Source organism: Cheilinus undulatus, linkage group 1 (genome assembly GCF_018320785.1).
Source record: "Cheilinus undulatus linkage group 1, ASM1832078v1, whole genome shotgun sequence".
Classification (NCBI taxonomy): domain Eukaryota; kingdom Metazoa; phylum Chordata; class Actinopteri; order Labriformes; family Labridae; genus Cheilinus; species Cheilinus undulatus.
In genome coordinates, this window is record NC_054865.1 from 55,168,795 (window position 1) to 55,186,763 (window position 17,969).

The window sequence follows — 17,969 nt, forward strand, 5'->3', positions numbered from 1 at the left end:
TCACCAAAATGTATTGTATATAAATATATTGTATATTTTATAAATACATTAAATATAGGGCTGAACGATTTGGGAAAATAATCTAATTGCGATTTTTTTACCCAATGTTGCAATTGCAATTTAATATGCAATTATTTCTTAAGTTCCTCATCTCATGCATTTTCCAGCAAAAAAAGCAATAATTCCTTCTACACTGTAACCAACACAGTATTAGATTGAACGAGGGCTGAATAATTTTGAAAAAATATTTTATTGTGATGATTTTGTGTCATTGTGCAAATTGGATATGAGCTGCTGTATTAAAAGGAATGGTCATTTTTATATAATTCTCATATTTAATTAGGAAAACATAAAAATGAAGAAAATAGGATTTTTTTGTACAATCTAAAAATTCAGTTCTAAAAATATGGCACTGGAATGATTGCATGATATGCAATGCATAGAACCTCTGCTGCATAAAAATGTCTAAACTGGTATTTTGACACAAATTTAAAGGTCAAAGAAATGTTGCATCTTCTGCGATTTGAAAATTGCTGCAGGCCATATTGCAATTTCATGTAATTTGCAATTAATTGCCCAGCCCTAATTAAATATTATAAATATATTAACTCAGCTTACTTCTTTTACTTATGTCAGTTTGTCACTAACAGCACCTCTCCTATCATGGCACTGTTCAGCCATACCTCATTCCTGTAGCTTTGTGTTTTGTGTTTCTACTCCTTTATGGTGTTCATCATTAGAAGCCGACATTAAAGATGATATGTTAATATTAATTGCATTTTGAATTTTTTTTTTTTAAGATTTATTTTTGGGCATTTTTGTGCCTTTATTAGATAGAGGAGGACAGTGGATAGAGTCGGAAACAGGGCCAAGAGTGGGGGAGAGACATGCGGTAAAGGGCCTCAGGCCGGATTCGAGCCCAGGCCGCCCGCATATATGGGGAGCGCCTTTACCCACTAGGCCACCTGCTCCCCGCATGTTGAAATGTTTAACTCAAAATTCTACTATGACATTCGGTGATCTGTGTGAGTGGAGGGGTTATGATAATGACTTTTACTGCCACAGTAATCCTAGACTACAGAAAATATTAAAATGAAGCTATAAACCTCAGTGTAACATGAACTAACTCAGGTGGAGAGATGTACTGGCCAACTTATCTTTGCCTTTCTGGCGTGTGCACACCATCACATTCATATACAGATTAGAAAAAGCGTTTGCAGTTATTCTTGAGAGGCTCTGTGAGTATTGCCTATGTTTGGAAAACACTGTGGTTTCATTTCCTGCAGTTACCTGTCAGTCACAGGCTGTAAAGACCATATTTCAAGCTCCAAAGGGTGCTTATTCCACAGAGACCCTTAAGCTGCTTACTATATGAGCAGGCCTCCACTGAAATGTCTCTATCCTTCAACAAAAACACCCAGCTGACAGAACGGTTAAAACAGAGAAATATCAAATAAAACAAGTACTACTCTGTCGACATTTTATTTGATTAAATGGGTGTTATCCCCTTTTATAATTAGAAGCCAAAGTTGCATGACATTGCCATGTCTGAGTTAATAGTTTTCCCCTTTAATTTCCTGCTAAATTCGATTTTTTTCTAGTTTTTTCACTTGCGGTATTCTAAGAATCTGGGAGGATAACAGTTTGTGTCTTTGTCTGTGCCTGGTCATTTGCAAAAGAAGTGGCTTCCTTGTTGGGTTATCAGTATATCAGGACAGAATAATGCACCATTGTTCTGTGTCCACTCATCCTAGCCTGTTGAAAATCTCAGAAAGAAAGAAATAAAAAAGCTTCTTAGATCTTTTTACTTTTCAGATCTGCTTCAAAGATTTCTTGTGAGAAGTAGTGACTGAAATAGTTCATGAAGGATAGGGAAAGTGGGCACTACAGCAAAATTGAGTCAAGTTTTTATGCACAAAAACCTCTTTCTAGGTCTTGACATTTAAAAAGTCAGACCCCATAGATTATGTCACCACATGAAGCCGAACACAGAAAAATAGCTGATGCAGTTAGTGTTCCAGGTGCCTTCCATATACTGTTTCTCTTCAGTTTACAATGCACCTCATGCATTTTCTTTATTTTTCTTGTGTTACAGGTTTGACTCTGTTTCATGGAACCATCATGATGATAATCAAGATACTGCGTTGCAACGTTACAGCCAATTTTTCCTAGTTGTAATGAAAAAGCAGCACTGACTGAAGAGGAAACATAAATCCTGGATGCCGTGACGTACGGGACGTGGTCAATCCAAGATGGAGAAAAAGAAAATGTGCCCTCGCCTGCTCGACTACTTGGTCGTGGTTGGAGCAAGGTAAAATTTTATTCTGGAAATTTCAAGAAGTACATATATTTTAAAGGAGTATTGGTGAACTAGTAAAAATAATAGTAATTGAAAGTTTTGCTTTCCATCCTCATTCCTTTGAGTGTTCTAAGGACTGGATTTTAAGGTTTGAGCCACAGCTATCTTGTTGTCTTTCCTTGAGCACTAACTTGTGTTATTTTAAACACTGAGAAGTGTCTCCACAAAGCAAACAACTGTTTAAGAATTTAAAAATATAAGCGGAAGTATGAAAAGGGGTGTTATCTTTTTTACAGAACTCATTATCTTATCTACAGTGCCTATAAAAAGAATTCACCCCCTTGGATGTTATACCCTTTTTTTTATTTTATTAATTGATCTCGGTCAGTATAACTTGGCTTTTTGAAAAAAAATAAAACAAACTCTTTAATGTCAAAGTGAAAACAGATTTCTACAAAATAATGTCAGTTGAATAAAACAGTATGTATGGTAAAATAAATGATGGCATAAATATTGACCCCCTCTGAAAGCAACTGCCCTAATTCTACAGAGGTCCAGCCAACTGGTGTTAGTAGTCTCACAATTAAGGAAATGGGGATTACCTGAGTGCAGTTATTTGTGTCTCAAATAATTTTAGTATAAAGACACCTATATCTGGAAGGTCCAGTCACTGGTTGATCAGTATTCCTGGATACCATTACATCATGAAGACAAAAGAACACTCCAAGCAACTCAGAGAAAAGATTATTGAAAAGTATTAGTCAAGGAATGGATAGCAACAGTTCAGAGTTTAGTTCAGTTAAATCCATCATCAAGAAATGAAGGAATATATCACATGTGTAAATCTGCTTAGATCAGACCGTCCTCACAAACTGAGTGGGCGTGCAAGAAGGAGACTAGTGAGAGAGGCCACCAGGGCACCTATAGCTGTGTTTCCATCAGGGGGTCCGGTTTGATTCAGTTCAGTTTGGTATGGTTTGGTACACTAAACCCCAAACTAGTTTGCGTTTCCACAGACATCCGTGCCCTTGCTTGGTGGGCGGACTGTAAAGGTGATGAATGTAAAGTCACATGCAGCGCGAGTCTGCTGTTCCAGCGGCAGAGTTATAGAAAGGATGAGTGACAGAAATCAGTAGGAAATAAGCAATAAACAGCTTTATTTCAGCTGAAAATGCTTATTAAAAAAATAACTACATTTTAACGATGTTAACCGCTGTCAGTACAGCTCCACAGCTGATGGAATATGTGTACAGAGACGGTTTGACTCGTAATGCCACATTAATATGTGAATATATCTAGTCTATAACAGTTTATATGACAAAATGTGAAAGTTTAGAGCTGTACTGTGAGAATTTGCTGCATAAAGAATAAAGTAAAAGTTCAGCTGGTGTTAAAATCAAGCTAAATTAAGTCAGAAATCTGAGGTGCGCTGATCTCATTGTAACATTAGTCTGCAGCCTGAAGTTTGACAAACACATTCAACAACCACAGAGCGATGTTTTCACTGGTTACCTAACGTAAGAAGTAGATTAATAACTAGTTACAGAAGAGAATGAACTGTTCTAAGGCTTCGTAATCACAAACTTCAGCATTAGTTTCTCATCCATCGCGGATGGATCGGGCTGATGTGAGCCTTTGGGCCCTGCTTTGTGTTCTTAAAATCAGGTCCGGATAAACGTCAGGAAAACTTGATTTGTGGCCAAATATCAATATCCATAGACTAGGAAACAGTTTGGATCTCCGTCGAGTCCAAATATTTACCATTTAGGCAGATATTAGTCCGCTTTTCTCCCATTTTTGCCTGCTTCTCACAGCGCAGACTTCCGTGCTTTTAAGCCCAGAGGCGAGCAGCTAAGTCGTGCGCTGACGTGAAGTCAGTGCAGCCCCTATTGTGTATGTAGCTCCACCTTTTTGGTGCGGATAGGTAAGATTGGCACCCCTACGGAAGGGTGCAGAAAAGTGGGATGGTACGAGTTGGTTTTTTGGGACCCTTTCCAACTTTTGCTGTATGGAAACGCAAAAAAATGTGTGCCGTTCCGCACTGAACTGAGCCGGACCGCTTGGTGGAAACGACCTATATGACTACTCTGAAGGAGTTCCAAGCTTCAGCAGCTGAGATGGGAGAGGTTGTAACAACAACTTCACCAGTGAAAACTTTATGGGAGAGTGGCTAAGAGAAAGCGACTGTAGAGGAAACTCGATGAGACTCCATGGTCAAGTGGAGCTAGCTTTTGATGTTAGTCACGCTGTAGAGAGTCTACCAAGCTCACGTCATACCCGCTGACACAGTGACCCTGTGAGGAATTTGACTGTGCTCTAAGGATTTTCTCCTGTTTAGACTAGTTGGTTAAACAAGATTTAGTCAAACGGGGGAATAGACACTTAGGAACATCCTTAGTTGACATTATTTTGTAAAAATCAGAGTTTTGTCAAGTTTTGTTTTGTCAAAAAAGCCAAATTGTACTAACCATGATTATTTTATAAAATTGCTTATAGGGCAAAACATGCAAGAGGTGAATGGTTTTTATAGGCAATGTATACAGTAACAAAGTGGAAACGTGAGATTATACATGACTACAAGACTGAGCGCTCTTTAAAAACTGCTTCAGTCTGAGTTCACAGCGAGCCCAGTCTGGATCAGGTTTGGGCTCCGCTGGTAAGACATTCTATTATTGATCACCTTAACAGCAAATCATTGGTCCTGGTATAGATTACAAAACGGCACATTGCGGTCTCCATGAGAAGCTACACATGTTAGAGAGCCTGACGCTCTGACTGGAACCACAAGGTCACTGAGCATCTGGGGAGATTGATGTTTAAACCTCTATGAGCTAGTTTCAGATTGGCAGATATAATGGAATTATCAAGACTTGACTTAATATTTTCAAACATTTAGGAATGTGACTTTATTGGCTTTTAGTTGCTCTGTTGTAAATTATCAGAGGTTTGAGAGGTTTGAATCCACTTTCCTAATAAGCTATTTCCACGTATGGCCAAGAATTGAACTCGACAAGTAACTATTCAAAGTAATTTCTATGACATTATCAGTTAATCCTAAAGATGGGGCTGTTTTAGAGATCATGGTGTACATTAAAGTGCTCGTGGCTCTCTGCCTATCATGTGATGTAGCATGCATAATAAAGCATAGAAGCACACTGTCTAAGGGACATTAGCATTGAAGGGGAGATGATTATTCAACCGCTTTCCAATCAGTGCATGTTTGAAAGGCCATTGTACATAAGGCTAGTCAGAGTTGAAGGTTAGGATGATTATTAGTTGCACTCCCCTGTGCAGATCTTAACAACTGTACAAAACAATAGATTTGACCTGAGTCTGGGCTTTGTAAGCAAGTAAACAAAATCAGATTTCCCTTATCTGAAAATCTTCTTTCACCACTCAGAGACTCTTTTAGATTAGATCAAGTATTTAGCAATAAATAGATAAACTGATTTTTCAGCCACACTGAAGTACTGACAGTTTCAGCTAGAAATAAGAGTGCTGAGTTTAAAACAAAATCTGTTTTTCCTCCTCCAGGCAACCGAGCAGTGACAGTGTAGCCCAGACACCTCAGCTCCTCCGCCGCTACCCGCTGGAGGACCACCATGACTTCCCCCTTCCACCAGACGTCGTGTTTTTCTGCCAACCAGAGGGCTGTCTGAGTATACGCCAGCGTAGGGTTAGCCTCCGTGACGACTCCTCGTTTGTTTTCACGCTGACTGACAAGGACTCAGGAATCACCCGATACGGAATCTGTGTCAACTTCTACCGATCTTTCCAGCGAGGACATCACCGTGCTCGTGGGGACAAGAGTGGACACACAGAGACAGCAGCACAGGCACCCAGTGAAGGGTCCGATGGCAGCGGTGGAGGCCCACCCTCCTCAAAATCTCCAGCTAAAAATGCTGAGTCAGCACCTCCGCCTGCCACAGGAGAGGAGAGTGGACAACCAGGGGCTGAGCTAAATGCTGGCAAATCCCCACAGCACAGAAAAAATGCTGCTAAGATGGCAGCCAGGAACCGCAACAGCACACTGACCTCACTGTGCATACTCAGCCACTACCCCTTCTTCTCCACCTTTAGGGAATGCTTATATATTCTCAAGAGGCTGGTGGACTGCTGCAGTCAGAGGCTAACCCAACGAGCTGGGCTCCCTCGTGCCACTCAGAGGTGAGGAGTAACTTGCATCTTCTCTTTTCTGCTATCTCATACTTTTGTGTGATCTTCCTGCTGATCCACAGTTGATCTAACTTTATGGTGGTTTTAGCGTAAACTAATGTGTGCTTCTCAGATGATCTTAAACATTTACTTTGGCACTATTCATCTTTTGGTCATCAACATGTCTACAACTTAAATTAATTCCTTTCAAATTTGTTTTATCTTTAGTTTTGTCCTCCAGTCTCTCTGTTGTCTCTCTTGCTGTTGTTTTTCATACTTTATATATGATGTTGTGGTGTCTGGTTCTGGTTGAATCCGTAATTAACGCCGCTTTTCAGTTCATGTCTTTACAAAAAAAGCATGAAGTGCTGCTTATGATCTGATCAGATGTTCAGGGAAACTTTAACTTGACAGGATCAATCAGTGGTGGTGGGGACGAGACAGATTAGCCTGGTGAGCCTAGCTGTTGTTGCTAACTGCTAATAAACCTGGTGTATGTCAAGGAAGACGGGTGTTTTTGTAGTGCTTTACCTTCTTACAGCTGTCTTTTTAGAAAATCATTATATTGTCCGCTCTTGATTGTTTGTACAGAGGGATTAGCACTGAAAATAAATGCATTTTGAGAAGTATTTGAATCACATCCAATCAGGTATGTCATACAGTAGATTTTTTTCTCCGGTATTTAAATTCCAAGATCAGGTTAGTTTTTAATAATGATGAATTTAATTTTTAAACAGTGCTCCTGCTGATGTTTTCTACATGCCCACTGCTTTCTTTATCTTTCCACCCGTCTGCTTCTCTCATTGTCCACCTGTTCTGTCTGTTTGTGTGGCAGAGTTAATACTAGAGCTTTTGTCTGTGGCCACATGCAGCCCTGCAGGCCATCTGTGGCTTGTGTCATGTTTTCACAGTATGCTTTTTGCTATCACACTCCGCCTTAAAGATAAACAATGGCAACCAAAACATCCACAGTTTGTTTTGATTCCTTTGTATTATGGCAGATATTATTTATTTAAGTGATCTAGGGTTAGCTTGAGGCACATGCAGTTTTTAAATGTTGTACATCTAAACTATCTGTGAATCAGAGTCAGGTGATAGTAAACAAAGAAAACCTCAAATTCACAGTACATTGTCAACCCTGCATGTGTTACACAACATTTTTATTGATGCTTAAGGTGCTCTTTAGATGTGCACCTGCTCTGTTATTAGGGCAGGGCAATTAATTGCAAATTAGATTGAATAGTAATATGGCCTGCTGCAATTTACAAATTGCTCAAGTTGCAATATTTCTTTAACTTGAAATTTGTCAAAATTGTCAAAAGCAGCAGAGATTTTATGCACATTATGCAATAATCAAGGTGTCAGTTTTTAAAAAATGGTTTAAACAGTCCTCCTTTTCGTGTTTTATGTATATTTTGTTTCAGTCAAAATTGAGTAACATAAAAGTGATAATCCCCTTCAATAAAGAAACGGGTGTCAAATTTGCAATATGAGCAGAAATAACTAGTTAGTTCTATCAAATATTGATGAAGCTTAGCACTAGTTCATACCCCCAGCTGTGGCCAGCTTATAGCCACCTCACCTCCTCCACCCCAGTCGCCTCCCTCATAGCTTAAAGCTTGTTCCCCCTCATATTCAGATTCATGCTACTGTGGATTAATTGCTTCTAAAGTAATTTCTTTGTGGTCAGTGCACATTGTCATTTATGTATCCATCCGTATAGGGGTTTCTAGCTTAACACTCCCTGAAAAGTCAAAGCATGCTGCTGACTATCCCAGGGAGCATCTTTAGAGCAGAGCCTTCTCTGTTAGATATTAAAAGTTAAAATGTAGATCAGTTTTACAATATAATGGTTAAATGTATGATGAGTGTTCCTGACTGATTGTAGGTTATGATATAGAATAATTTATTACTTGAATTTGTTAAAAATGCACAATTTGAGGAACCTAATAAGAATTGCATATTAAATCACAATATTGGGTGGGGGGGGTGGGGGGGTGGGGGGGGGGGGTGCAATTAGATTATTTGTGAAAATCATTCAGCCCTATCTGTTACAATGGAAACTTAACATAGTATACTAACTGATCTAATACCATTATGAGGGAGTGGCATTAGCATGATGCTTTTCTAATTACATTTTAAATGAGGAGTCAGTCATATTGGCTGCTTATTTCTTAACCACCAGGGTTGATTGATTAAGCTGCATAATGTATTTTGTTGTTTCATTATGTTTTGATGTGGTAAAAACTGCTGTTGTTCTGTTGCCATGGAAAATGCAGTAGATTGCAGTTTTGAAGTGACAAAGTGTTAATTAGGTTGTCATTTCACTCTGGATCGTTCCCTGTATACTTGACCCAAAGTGTTTACATACTCTCCACAGGCGTCTATATATAGCTGTAGAAGCAGGTTTTCTCCGCATCACTAAAAGGGATTATAGGACTATCTGATTCACAGATAGGCTCATACCTTCACATGTTTTCCCTCTGGTTGTATACTCCAGAGGATTCCATATAGCTTCAGTATGAAACCGTGGTTTCTCTGACAACCTTGAAGTGACCATTCAAGCTAAAGGCCTCACAGAGCAGAGAATCTCTTACCCTTGAGGTGGCTGGTTGAAATGTTGTGTAGCAATGACAGAGAAGGAAGAGGGTCATTGCATAATGGCTGCGAGCGCTTTGTGCTATGGCGGCTCTGACAGATTGGGGTCTCTGGCTGCCTTTGGGTAGCAGCTGCAGTAGGTGGGAGGGCTTCAAAGACTAATGATTCTCTCTCTTTGCTACACTGAATGATCACTATTGGAATGGTTTAATGGCACTCTGTGTGTGAAGAGTGGAGGGTTTTCAAATCAATATTACAGCTTAAGAGCATCTACTGTGCTTTCAATCTCATTTGCCCATCATGGTAGTTATTACACTGAGTGTTTTGTAGAGGCCTCGTGGTTGCTGTTTGGAGCTATAAAATGAAACATTAATTTAATTCCATACAGTTCGGAACACAGAAATTAATGCTTCATGCTGTCTATTAGGCATAAAATATTTTGCAAGTTTTTAACATCAACCAAGGACATCAGATCAGGATATTCATCCTACATGATTGTTGCTGTGTTTATGTTTATTTCGAAAAAAAAAAAAAAAAAAGAAAGCCAGATACTTACTGATACAATCTTCACAGGATTAAGAATCTACTTGCTCTTTCTCTGTATTATATATTTTAATTGTTAAGGTACATCTGATTGATCCAGTGGTTTTTAATGCTCCCTTTATTGGAGAAACAAGTGGGACTAGAGAGCCTTCTTCTTTCTTATTCACGCCTAAATTTCACAGTTTACCCTAAATCATTTGTTCCCAACCTGGGGTCTGGTGATTTTTGATGACAGTGTGTCACTTTTTCTTCTCTCTTTGTTCCCGGAGGGGCCCACCTTTCTTAGGTACGTGTAGGGGGACTCCAAGGAAAAATGGCTGGGAAGCACTGCCTTAAATCCACTCCCCTTTTTCCATACTTGCGTAATTGTTTGTGGTGTAAAGCTCTAAGCTTGTTTACTACATGCAAATATATCCTTGTAAAATGAGTAAAAATATGCTCCTTATTTGTTGGTGCTTGCTGTTTAAGGCCAGCTAGTCTCTAGGAACAGATTTATTTATGAAAAAGGCTCAAAGCACCAACCAAAGATATATTTCTTTTGAACCACTCAGAGAATTAATTTATTTATGAAGTTATTCCCTGCACAAAACAAGGTATTTGAAGCTACCTCATTGTCATCTGACATTTCCTAATAGCTTTGAGACATGATTGCGGTGTTTGAAAAGCAAATTTTGAATCAAAACTATTTACAAAAGGGGGGAAAAAATCAATGTAACAAATTTTAATGTTGATATTATTTATGTAAACAATAAAGTCTGACTATTCCTTCTCTGTTTGTCGTAACTCAGGGACACCATGTGGCGGGTGTTTACAGGGGCTCTGTCAGTGGAAGAGAAAGGCAGCCAGCTGCTGGCCGACCTGCGAGAGATTGAATCCTGGGTGTACCGGTTGTTGCGGTCACCGGTACCATTGGCAGGTCAGAGGCGTGTGGATGTCGAAGTCCTGCCCCAAGATCTGAAACGAGCACTCACCTTTGCCCTACCTGACAACTCTCGCTTCGCCATGGTCGACTTCCCCCTGCACCTGCCCCTAGAGCTGCTGGGTGTGGACGCCTGTCTGCAGGTCCTCAGCTGTGTCCTGCTAGAGCACAAGGTAAGGATGAGGGCAGCATTTTTGATAAGGCTCTTGAAAGGATTTCCTTTTTATGCTTTCTTTTATAGTCTGCTGAAACTGATGTGATGGTTTCAAGTAGGGCTGAACGATGTTGAAAGATAACTGAGATTAGAATCTTTTTTTCCTCAAATTTTGTAAATTGCAATAAAAAAAAGGCTTTAGGGATAGCCATTAGTGCACCTGCTCCATAAAGGGTTCCTTTATGTGGTCACAGCCTTAACAAATGCTGGGATGAGGAGCTGCTGATTGTGGAAACACGCTCGTTTAAAATCTGTAATGGAGCGTCTGCCTCAGTGATCATGCTGGTGTTATGGTTTAAAGAATGACCATGTTAAATTGTGACTTTCAGCCATAGTTGGCATAGTTACAACAGCTGCGAAGAAATAAATCATCTTAATGATGCTTTCTTGTTTTTTTTTCTTGATTCTGAATATTTTTGACATAATCAAAACAGGTGAAAAACTGAAATAAGTAACAAATGTTAGCACACTGATCTTCAACATCTGTTGTAACTAGAGTGTATGTTAAAGTATACACCTTCTTGAATGTTTTGCCCTTTTATTGATTTTATAAATCAATCAGGGTCAATATAATTTGGCTTTTTGACAAAAAGAAGGGAAAAAGATTTCAATATTTATTTATCAATATTTCAAGAATTCTACAATGTCAACTGAATAAAATGTGTAAGGTAAAATAAGTGACTGCATAAATATTCACCCCCCTTAAAGTGACTGACCTAATTCAACAGAGGTCCAGCCAACTGCTGCTAGTAGCCTCACAGTTAGTGAAATGGGGATCCCTGAGTGCAGTGATTGTGTCTCAAGTGATTGTTGTACAAAGACACATGTTTCTTAAAGGTCCAGTCACTGGTTGATCAGTTTCCCTGGCTACTGTTACACCATGAAGACAAAGGAACACCCGAAGCAATTTAAAGAAGAGATTATTGAAAAATATAAGTCAGAAGGAGGATACCATAAAATTCCCAAGTTACTGAACATCCCCCAGGGTTCCAAACACTGCACTTCACCACAAACACACCATCCCACTGTAAAGCATGGTGGTGACAGCATCATGCTGTGGGGATGCCTCTCAGCAGCTGGCCCTGGAAGACTTGTTAAGGTGGAGGGTAAAATGAATGCAAAAAAAATCCTGGAGGACAATCATATTCAGTCTGCAAGCGAACTACAGCTTGGGAGAAGATTTCTCTTCCAGTAAGACAATGAGCTGAAGCATACAGAGAAAGTTATACAGAAATGGTTTAAAAACAACAAGGGGAGTGTTCTGAGTGGCTGAGTCAAAGCCCACAACCTCAGTCCAACAGAGAATTTGTGACTTGACACGCCAGATCACTGTGCAACCTGCCAGAGCTTAAGCAGTTCTAAGTTGTATTATGGAGTAAAACTGCATTGTCTAGATGTTTGAGTCTGATTGAGACCTATCCACACCGGCCCAGTGCTGTGATTGCAGCCCAAGTTGACTCTGCTTAATATTAACTTGGAGTGGGTGAATATTTATGCTGTAACTTTATTTACATTACAATTTTTTATTTAGTTGACATTACTTTGCAGAAATCTGTTTTCAGTATGACATTAAAGAGTTTTTTTTTTGTCTGTTTTTGTCAAATTACATTTATCATGGCAGATTTTTTAAATCAGTAAAAAGGTAAAATAGCCAAAGGGCTGAATACTTTAATAGGCACTGTATTGACCCGTTTCTACCAAGCCAGTTCTAGAGAAGGTCTTGACAACTCGTGGTTGGTTCAATCTAAGTGCGGTCAGAGAATTGGTTTGCTTTTCCACAGGCTGGAGCTGGTCACATCATTACATCACTGTAAACTTTGTGGGTCTGTGTTTTTCCCGCCAACACTAGCACTCAGAGCTCCCTCCATCTTTCTTTGTGCTTCATCCGAGGCCCACACAGCCAGGAGACAGCTCATCTCCTCCCTTAACCACTGCTGCTTTTTACATCCATGTTTGTTTTGCACTGTTGTCTTGCTGTCTTGTTTGAAGTGCTCATCTCTCTTCCAGTATATGTGTACACAACAATCTCTCCCCCAGCCACAGCTGTAAGCACCCATCCCTAACCTAACATTGCACATTTGTGATGGTAAAACGATCCATCATGTAGTCCTACTTTCAAGGAAAAGGTCAAGGTATACTAAGTTTGTTGTATTTTCCGAGTGCATCTGTGTCCTCTCTCCTTGAACAAAAACATCAAGAGAAATACCATGAGTGACTTTCATTAGACATTTTCCCTCAGATACAGCTCACTGAAGCTTTTTCACAGCCTTATGGAAAAAGCATGATGGGTAAAAACAAGATGCTGAGCTGTGTAGTCGATGTTTTATCTCTCGTGACACTGAAAGCTTTAGTAAGATTGTAATAGAAACCCTTGTTGTGTGGTGTTCATCACTTTAGAGTAACATTGATATACAGACTCATTTGCATGTATCCCAAATTGAACTCAAGCTTCACAGCTTCAACCACGCTGCTGACACACCATACTGCTGGACAGCTTCTCTGCTCTCTTTCACTCAGTCTAGCTCTTCTGTTTATCTGTGCTCCCTACCTAAATAGATGTATGCCCACTGAAAGGGTTTTCAAAGTTTCCAGATCCTTTACCCTCTTCCCCTTTGGGCTCGACCACTAAAAAGAAAATCACTACCTGTATGAAATGCTGCCATCTTTTATTCATTCCTTTTGGTTATGTGAAGATGAATTCAAAACATCATTAAATTCAGTCGAGCTGAACTAAGTGCTGTCTGAAAGCTTTCTGAGTGGCTTCATTTCAAGGACTATGTGCTGCCAAATAAATTTTTCATATAGGCTCAGTTTTAAATATTCTGCCATGAGGCAATATGGGGTTGTGCACACCTCACTTTGAAGAGAAATATGGGTTAAGTAAATAAATTAATTGATAGGACAAAAGACCAGAGAGGTGATACTGCATCTGTTTAAACAACTTGCAAGTAAGAATGAAAATGAAAAATAGTTTTGAGGTACAAAGGGAATTAAAGGTTTATGATGTTTCCTGCATATATTGTGTTTTTTAATCTTCTCAGGTCATTCTTCAATCCAGAGATTACAATGCTTTGTCTATGAGCGTCATGGCCTTTGTGGCGATGATCTACCCTCTGGAGTACATGTTCCCCGTCATCCCCTTACTGCCAACATGCATGGCCTCTGCTGAACAGGTAAAACCAAGCCTTTGCTCTGCTAGAATGGAATCTTCCGTTGCTGTAAAATTGTGACTGACTGGTATATCTGTCCTTCCCACAGCTCCTTCTTGCCCCAACTCCTTACATAATAGGTGTTCCGGCCAGCTTCTTCCTCTACAAATCTGATTTCAAAATGCCAGATGATGTGTGGCTTGTGGACCTTGACAGCAGTAAGGTCAGTCCAGTAACGTGGGGCTCTGTTTTTGATGCATTAGATAGTTCAAAATACACTGTTCTTCCTTATCTTAATTAGTGGATTTGTACTAAAAAAACAAAAACACAAAACTGTTTGGACACATCACTCTTGTTTTCACTTCTCTTCAGTGGCAGTAGTCATCAACAGGATGGATTTTGAAATACTACTTTTTGTTTTTAAATCTATGAACATCTTAGCTTCTTTCAGTATAGCTGACATCCTGAATGAATACAGACAGGTTCCTTGAATTGTCAAATAAAGGTCTACAGGTCTCCCTTGTACCTTAATCAACTCATGGTGCTTTCAGCCACTATGGTTCAATTCTCTGGAATTCTTTACCACAGTGCATGATATTATCTGCATGAGACCGGTATCTATAGATATTAGCTCACATGATTGAATACTGGCAACAACAGATATAAAAATTTTGGCCTGTATTTACAACAAATAAACTGGCTTAAAATGGCTTTAAATACTGACCGATATGGTTGCAAATATCAGCTGCATGTTTGAATAAGTAAATTCAGACTTAAGGCCGCCTCAGACTACACAGATCCAGCCAGATTTTTGCCTGACTGCAGCACCTTGGCTCATTGTCAAAACTTGTCCCTGATTTTGCATGGCAGGAATGGGTCAGATGGTCTAGTAGAGTGACATAATTAAAGATGAGTCTAAGTCACCCCACGACCGTGATTTAACAAAACTAGCATGTCAGGGTTGTTCTTCAGCGTTGTCTAGTCTGACACCCTGACTTGACATCAATGATGTGAATCCTAACACCTACCAATAGGAGAGCATTTTCTCTTACCTTTATATCATCAATTACCAGATACAGTGACATTAAGTGTTTGCTACCTTTGTGATTCCTGATTTTTTTTGCATCTTTATCACACTTAAATGTTTTGGATCATCAAACCAATTTTAGTATCTTACAAAGACAACCCAAGTAGACAAAAAATGCAGTTTCTAAATGTTGATGATACTCTTGGAGAAATTTTGTTTGGCTGACTACTTCTGGGAAGGTTCACCACTGTTTCCAGTTCTCTCTTTTACAGATGACTTACAGATTTCAATCACTTTGTTTCTCATTTGTTCTTGAATATATTTGGATCGTGGCATGATGCGTTTTTTTTTTTTGTTTTTTTTTTTTTTGAGATCTTGTAGCCTACTTCACTTTGTCTGACAGTTTAACTTTAATCACAGTTATCTCATGATTTAACAAGTTCGATGATCTGAAACATTTAAATGTGATAAATATGCAAAAAAAATCAGGAATCAGACAGGGGGCAAATACTTTTTCATGGCACTGTATGTCTACATTCAGCGATTTTCTTTGCATTTATCACATCCATATCTTAAGTTCTATTTGAAGCAAAGCGGGTCCACATTATCCTCCTTTTGATACATTAGAAAGAGTCTATAATCAGTTCTTGTTTATTTTATTGTTTAATTCAGAGCAAAAGACAGCTGGCATCTGTTCAAGCTATGATTGACACTCCTTGACCTGCAGTAGTAAAACCAGTAATCTGTTCTGTGTTCAAGCACGCTTAGTCTTCAAAGCCCAGTTTGTTTGACTTTTGCGAGTTCTCCATACTTCAGGGACCCTTGGCACAGTATGGATGTGCATAAGCACTGATAAGCAGTATGGTTTGCTCTTTTGTGCTGATACTGTGAGAGTGTGAGTCGTGTAGACTTCTTGTGTCATATTGTGCTGTATCTGTGCCCAGGCTCAGTTGGGTTTGAAGCAGTGTGAGTTCAGGCCAGCTGGGGACTTTTATTTTTAACACATTGAGTCTTTGATATGAAATTATAACCAAGTAAATTTGACTTTGTCCACAGGTTGTAGCGCCCACCAATGCAGAGCTTCTACCACCTCTCCCAGAGCCTGAGGCAGGCGAGCTGAAGAAACATCTGAAACAGGTACTGCATGTGATCTGTCTGATTCCTCTTATGTTTTTAGCAGTTTAACATTTTCAGATTTTTCAGCACTGTTGCAGCCAGGGCTCAGACTAAAACCAGTGGGATTACTGGCATATTGCAGAGAAATTTCTGGAACCTAGCTAGTGCTCTGGAGCCAAGCTATTTTTGTCCCTGTGACTGTTAGTGGATTGAAATGTGTAAATATAAAACCTCTCTTTCAGCAGTGTAAAGAGAATGGGCTCCCTCCTTCAGCAGAGTTGTATGTATTGTAGAAGAGTGTGCGAGCATTTGAAATGAGTTTTGAGGTGCACTAACATGAACAAATGTTTTCTTCCTTTCTTTTTGTCCTGTTTTTTTTGCATGCTCTAGCTCTTGGAGGTAAAACCACATCATAGGACCCTGTTACCCAAGCTAAACCTTTAGTAATACTGTGCTGAGAGAAACTAACCAGCCCTGCTAACCCTCTTATCTAACATTATATCAGAATCTGGTTCTGATTCATGGGAACACCTCACTTTATGTTCTCCCACACTGTAAGCAACACCAGTAATACTTCACACAAAGTAGAATTAACTAACATGATCAGTCATTGCGTAAGATACAGTTAAGCTGCACACACACTGAAAGATTTTTAGGATCTTATTTGATTTTTTTTAATGTGAGACACCTAACACATGACAGAAAATAATGACAGATTTAACCGTTTTGTTCCTAAATTGTATGGTGTGGAGCAAAATGACCAACACAGCACACCATACACTAACAGCTTAGAGTAAACAGCTAAAGTGGCTAGCTGTTAGCTACCGGCAGCATCCATTACTGTTGCAATTTCGGTCCAGGTTTCTCACCTGACTGTTGGATTCTGGTGTATTGTACAAAACACGTTGTGTAAACACTTGTGTTGTCTCAAATCAAGAAGCTGGTCCTCCATTTCTGGTGTCCATCTGACTCTTTGCTTCACGTTTACTATCCCTGTGATAGCTGTGTTTGTTGTGCTTCCTCCTTTTTCAGTTTGCTGACTGATTGGCTGCTATTCCATTTCACATAACAAGCCTGCTGGGCTGTCTTCTGTGTTCCCCCCACACAACAAGATTTCTGATCATAAATATAGGACATGTTTCATTTTACAGTTTGAAGTTGTAGTGGCTCTAATTCTGTTCCAAACAGGCTGGAGAGGGAAGCGTGATAATGCAGCCTTTGCTGACTTTAGTCAAAGGGGCCGAATCAGGTTGAAAAATCGGCACAGTTGTCTTGTAGTGTGAGCCAGGCTTAAGTTGGCAATAGCTAAGGTCTTGCTGTTGAATGGACTGTCATACTTTCTTCTACAGTAATTCTAAAAGTCTGCAAATTTAGCTTAACCTTTTAGACTTTAGATTTAATGCCCACAGGGGGGAATATTTTAAGCTCTTTTAATCCACAGTACAGCATGAAATGACAGCAATGCTATAAATGAATTTGAGATGGGCCAATCTGCTTCTTTTCAACTCCGGTCTGAGTGAGAAACATGTACTGATACCCGATATGAATTGCCATATTTTTTAAAAATCATAACTAATATTCTAATTGTTTTTTGTGATATTATGTGTAAGGTTACACTAGGCTGTAGTTAACTTGAAACAGTATTTCTTATTCAGAGACCGAAAAATAGTTTAGAATGCATAGAAATTATTATATTCCCAGTAAATTTATTTAAACTTTGTGCTGGCTTCACATAGAAATGGGTAGCAGCAACAAATATTATGTTAAGTAAACAACCAACAGTAGCACAGGGCTTCTGCAACAAACTGATGTTTTAAATAAAAGTGTATTACTGCTTAAAATGCCAATATGTAGAAAAAATGTCTACTCAAACATTAATATATCTTCAAACAAGAAAAAAACTAAAGTAAACTAAAGGTGCTGTTGCAGCAGGAAGCAACAAATGTGAA

General features: G+C 39.2%; 1 protein-coding gene across 16 annotated transcripts in view; it reads left to right on the forward strand.

Annotated features, from left to right (window-relative positions):
* madd (MAP-kinase activating death domain) overlaps window positions 1-17,969 on the forward strand; it is a 93,535-nt gene that overhangs the window by 12,213 nt on the left and 63,353 nt on the right. For all 16 annotated transcript variants that reach the window (XM_041794450.1, XM_041795128.1, XM_041794792.1 and 13 more), the window contains exons 2-7: window positions 2,096-2,311; window positions 5,834-6,466; window positions 10,384-10,687; window positions 13,770-13,901; window positions 13,987-14,100; window positions 15,961-16,041. In XM_041794450.1, coding sequence (XP_041650384.1) covers window positions 2,253-2,311; window positions 5,834-6,466; window positions 10,384-10,687; window positions 13,770-13,901; window positions 13,987-14,100; window positions 15,961-16,041 — 1,323 coding nt within the window. In that variant the 5' untranslated portion in view covers window positions 2,096-2,252. The remainder of the gene's footprint in view (window positions 1-2,095; window positions 2,312-5,833; window positions 6,467-10,383; window positions 10,688-13,769; window positions 13,902-13,986; window positions 14,101-15,960; window positions 16,042-17,969) is intronic.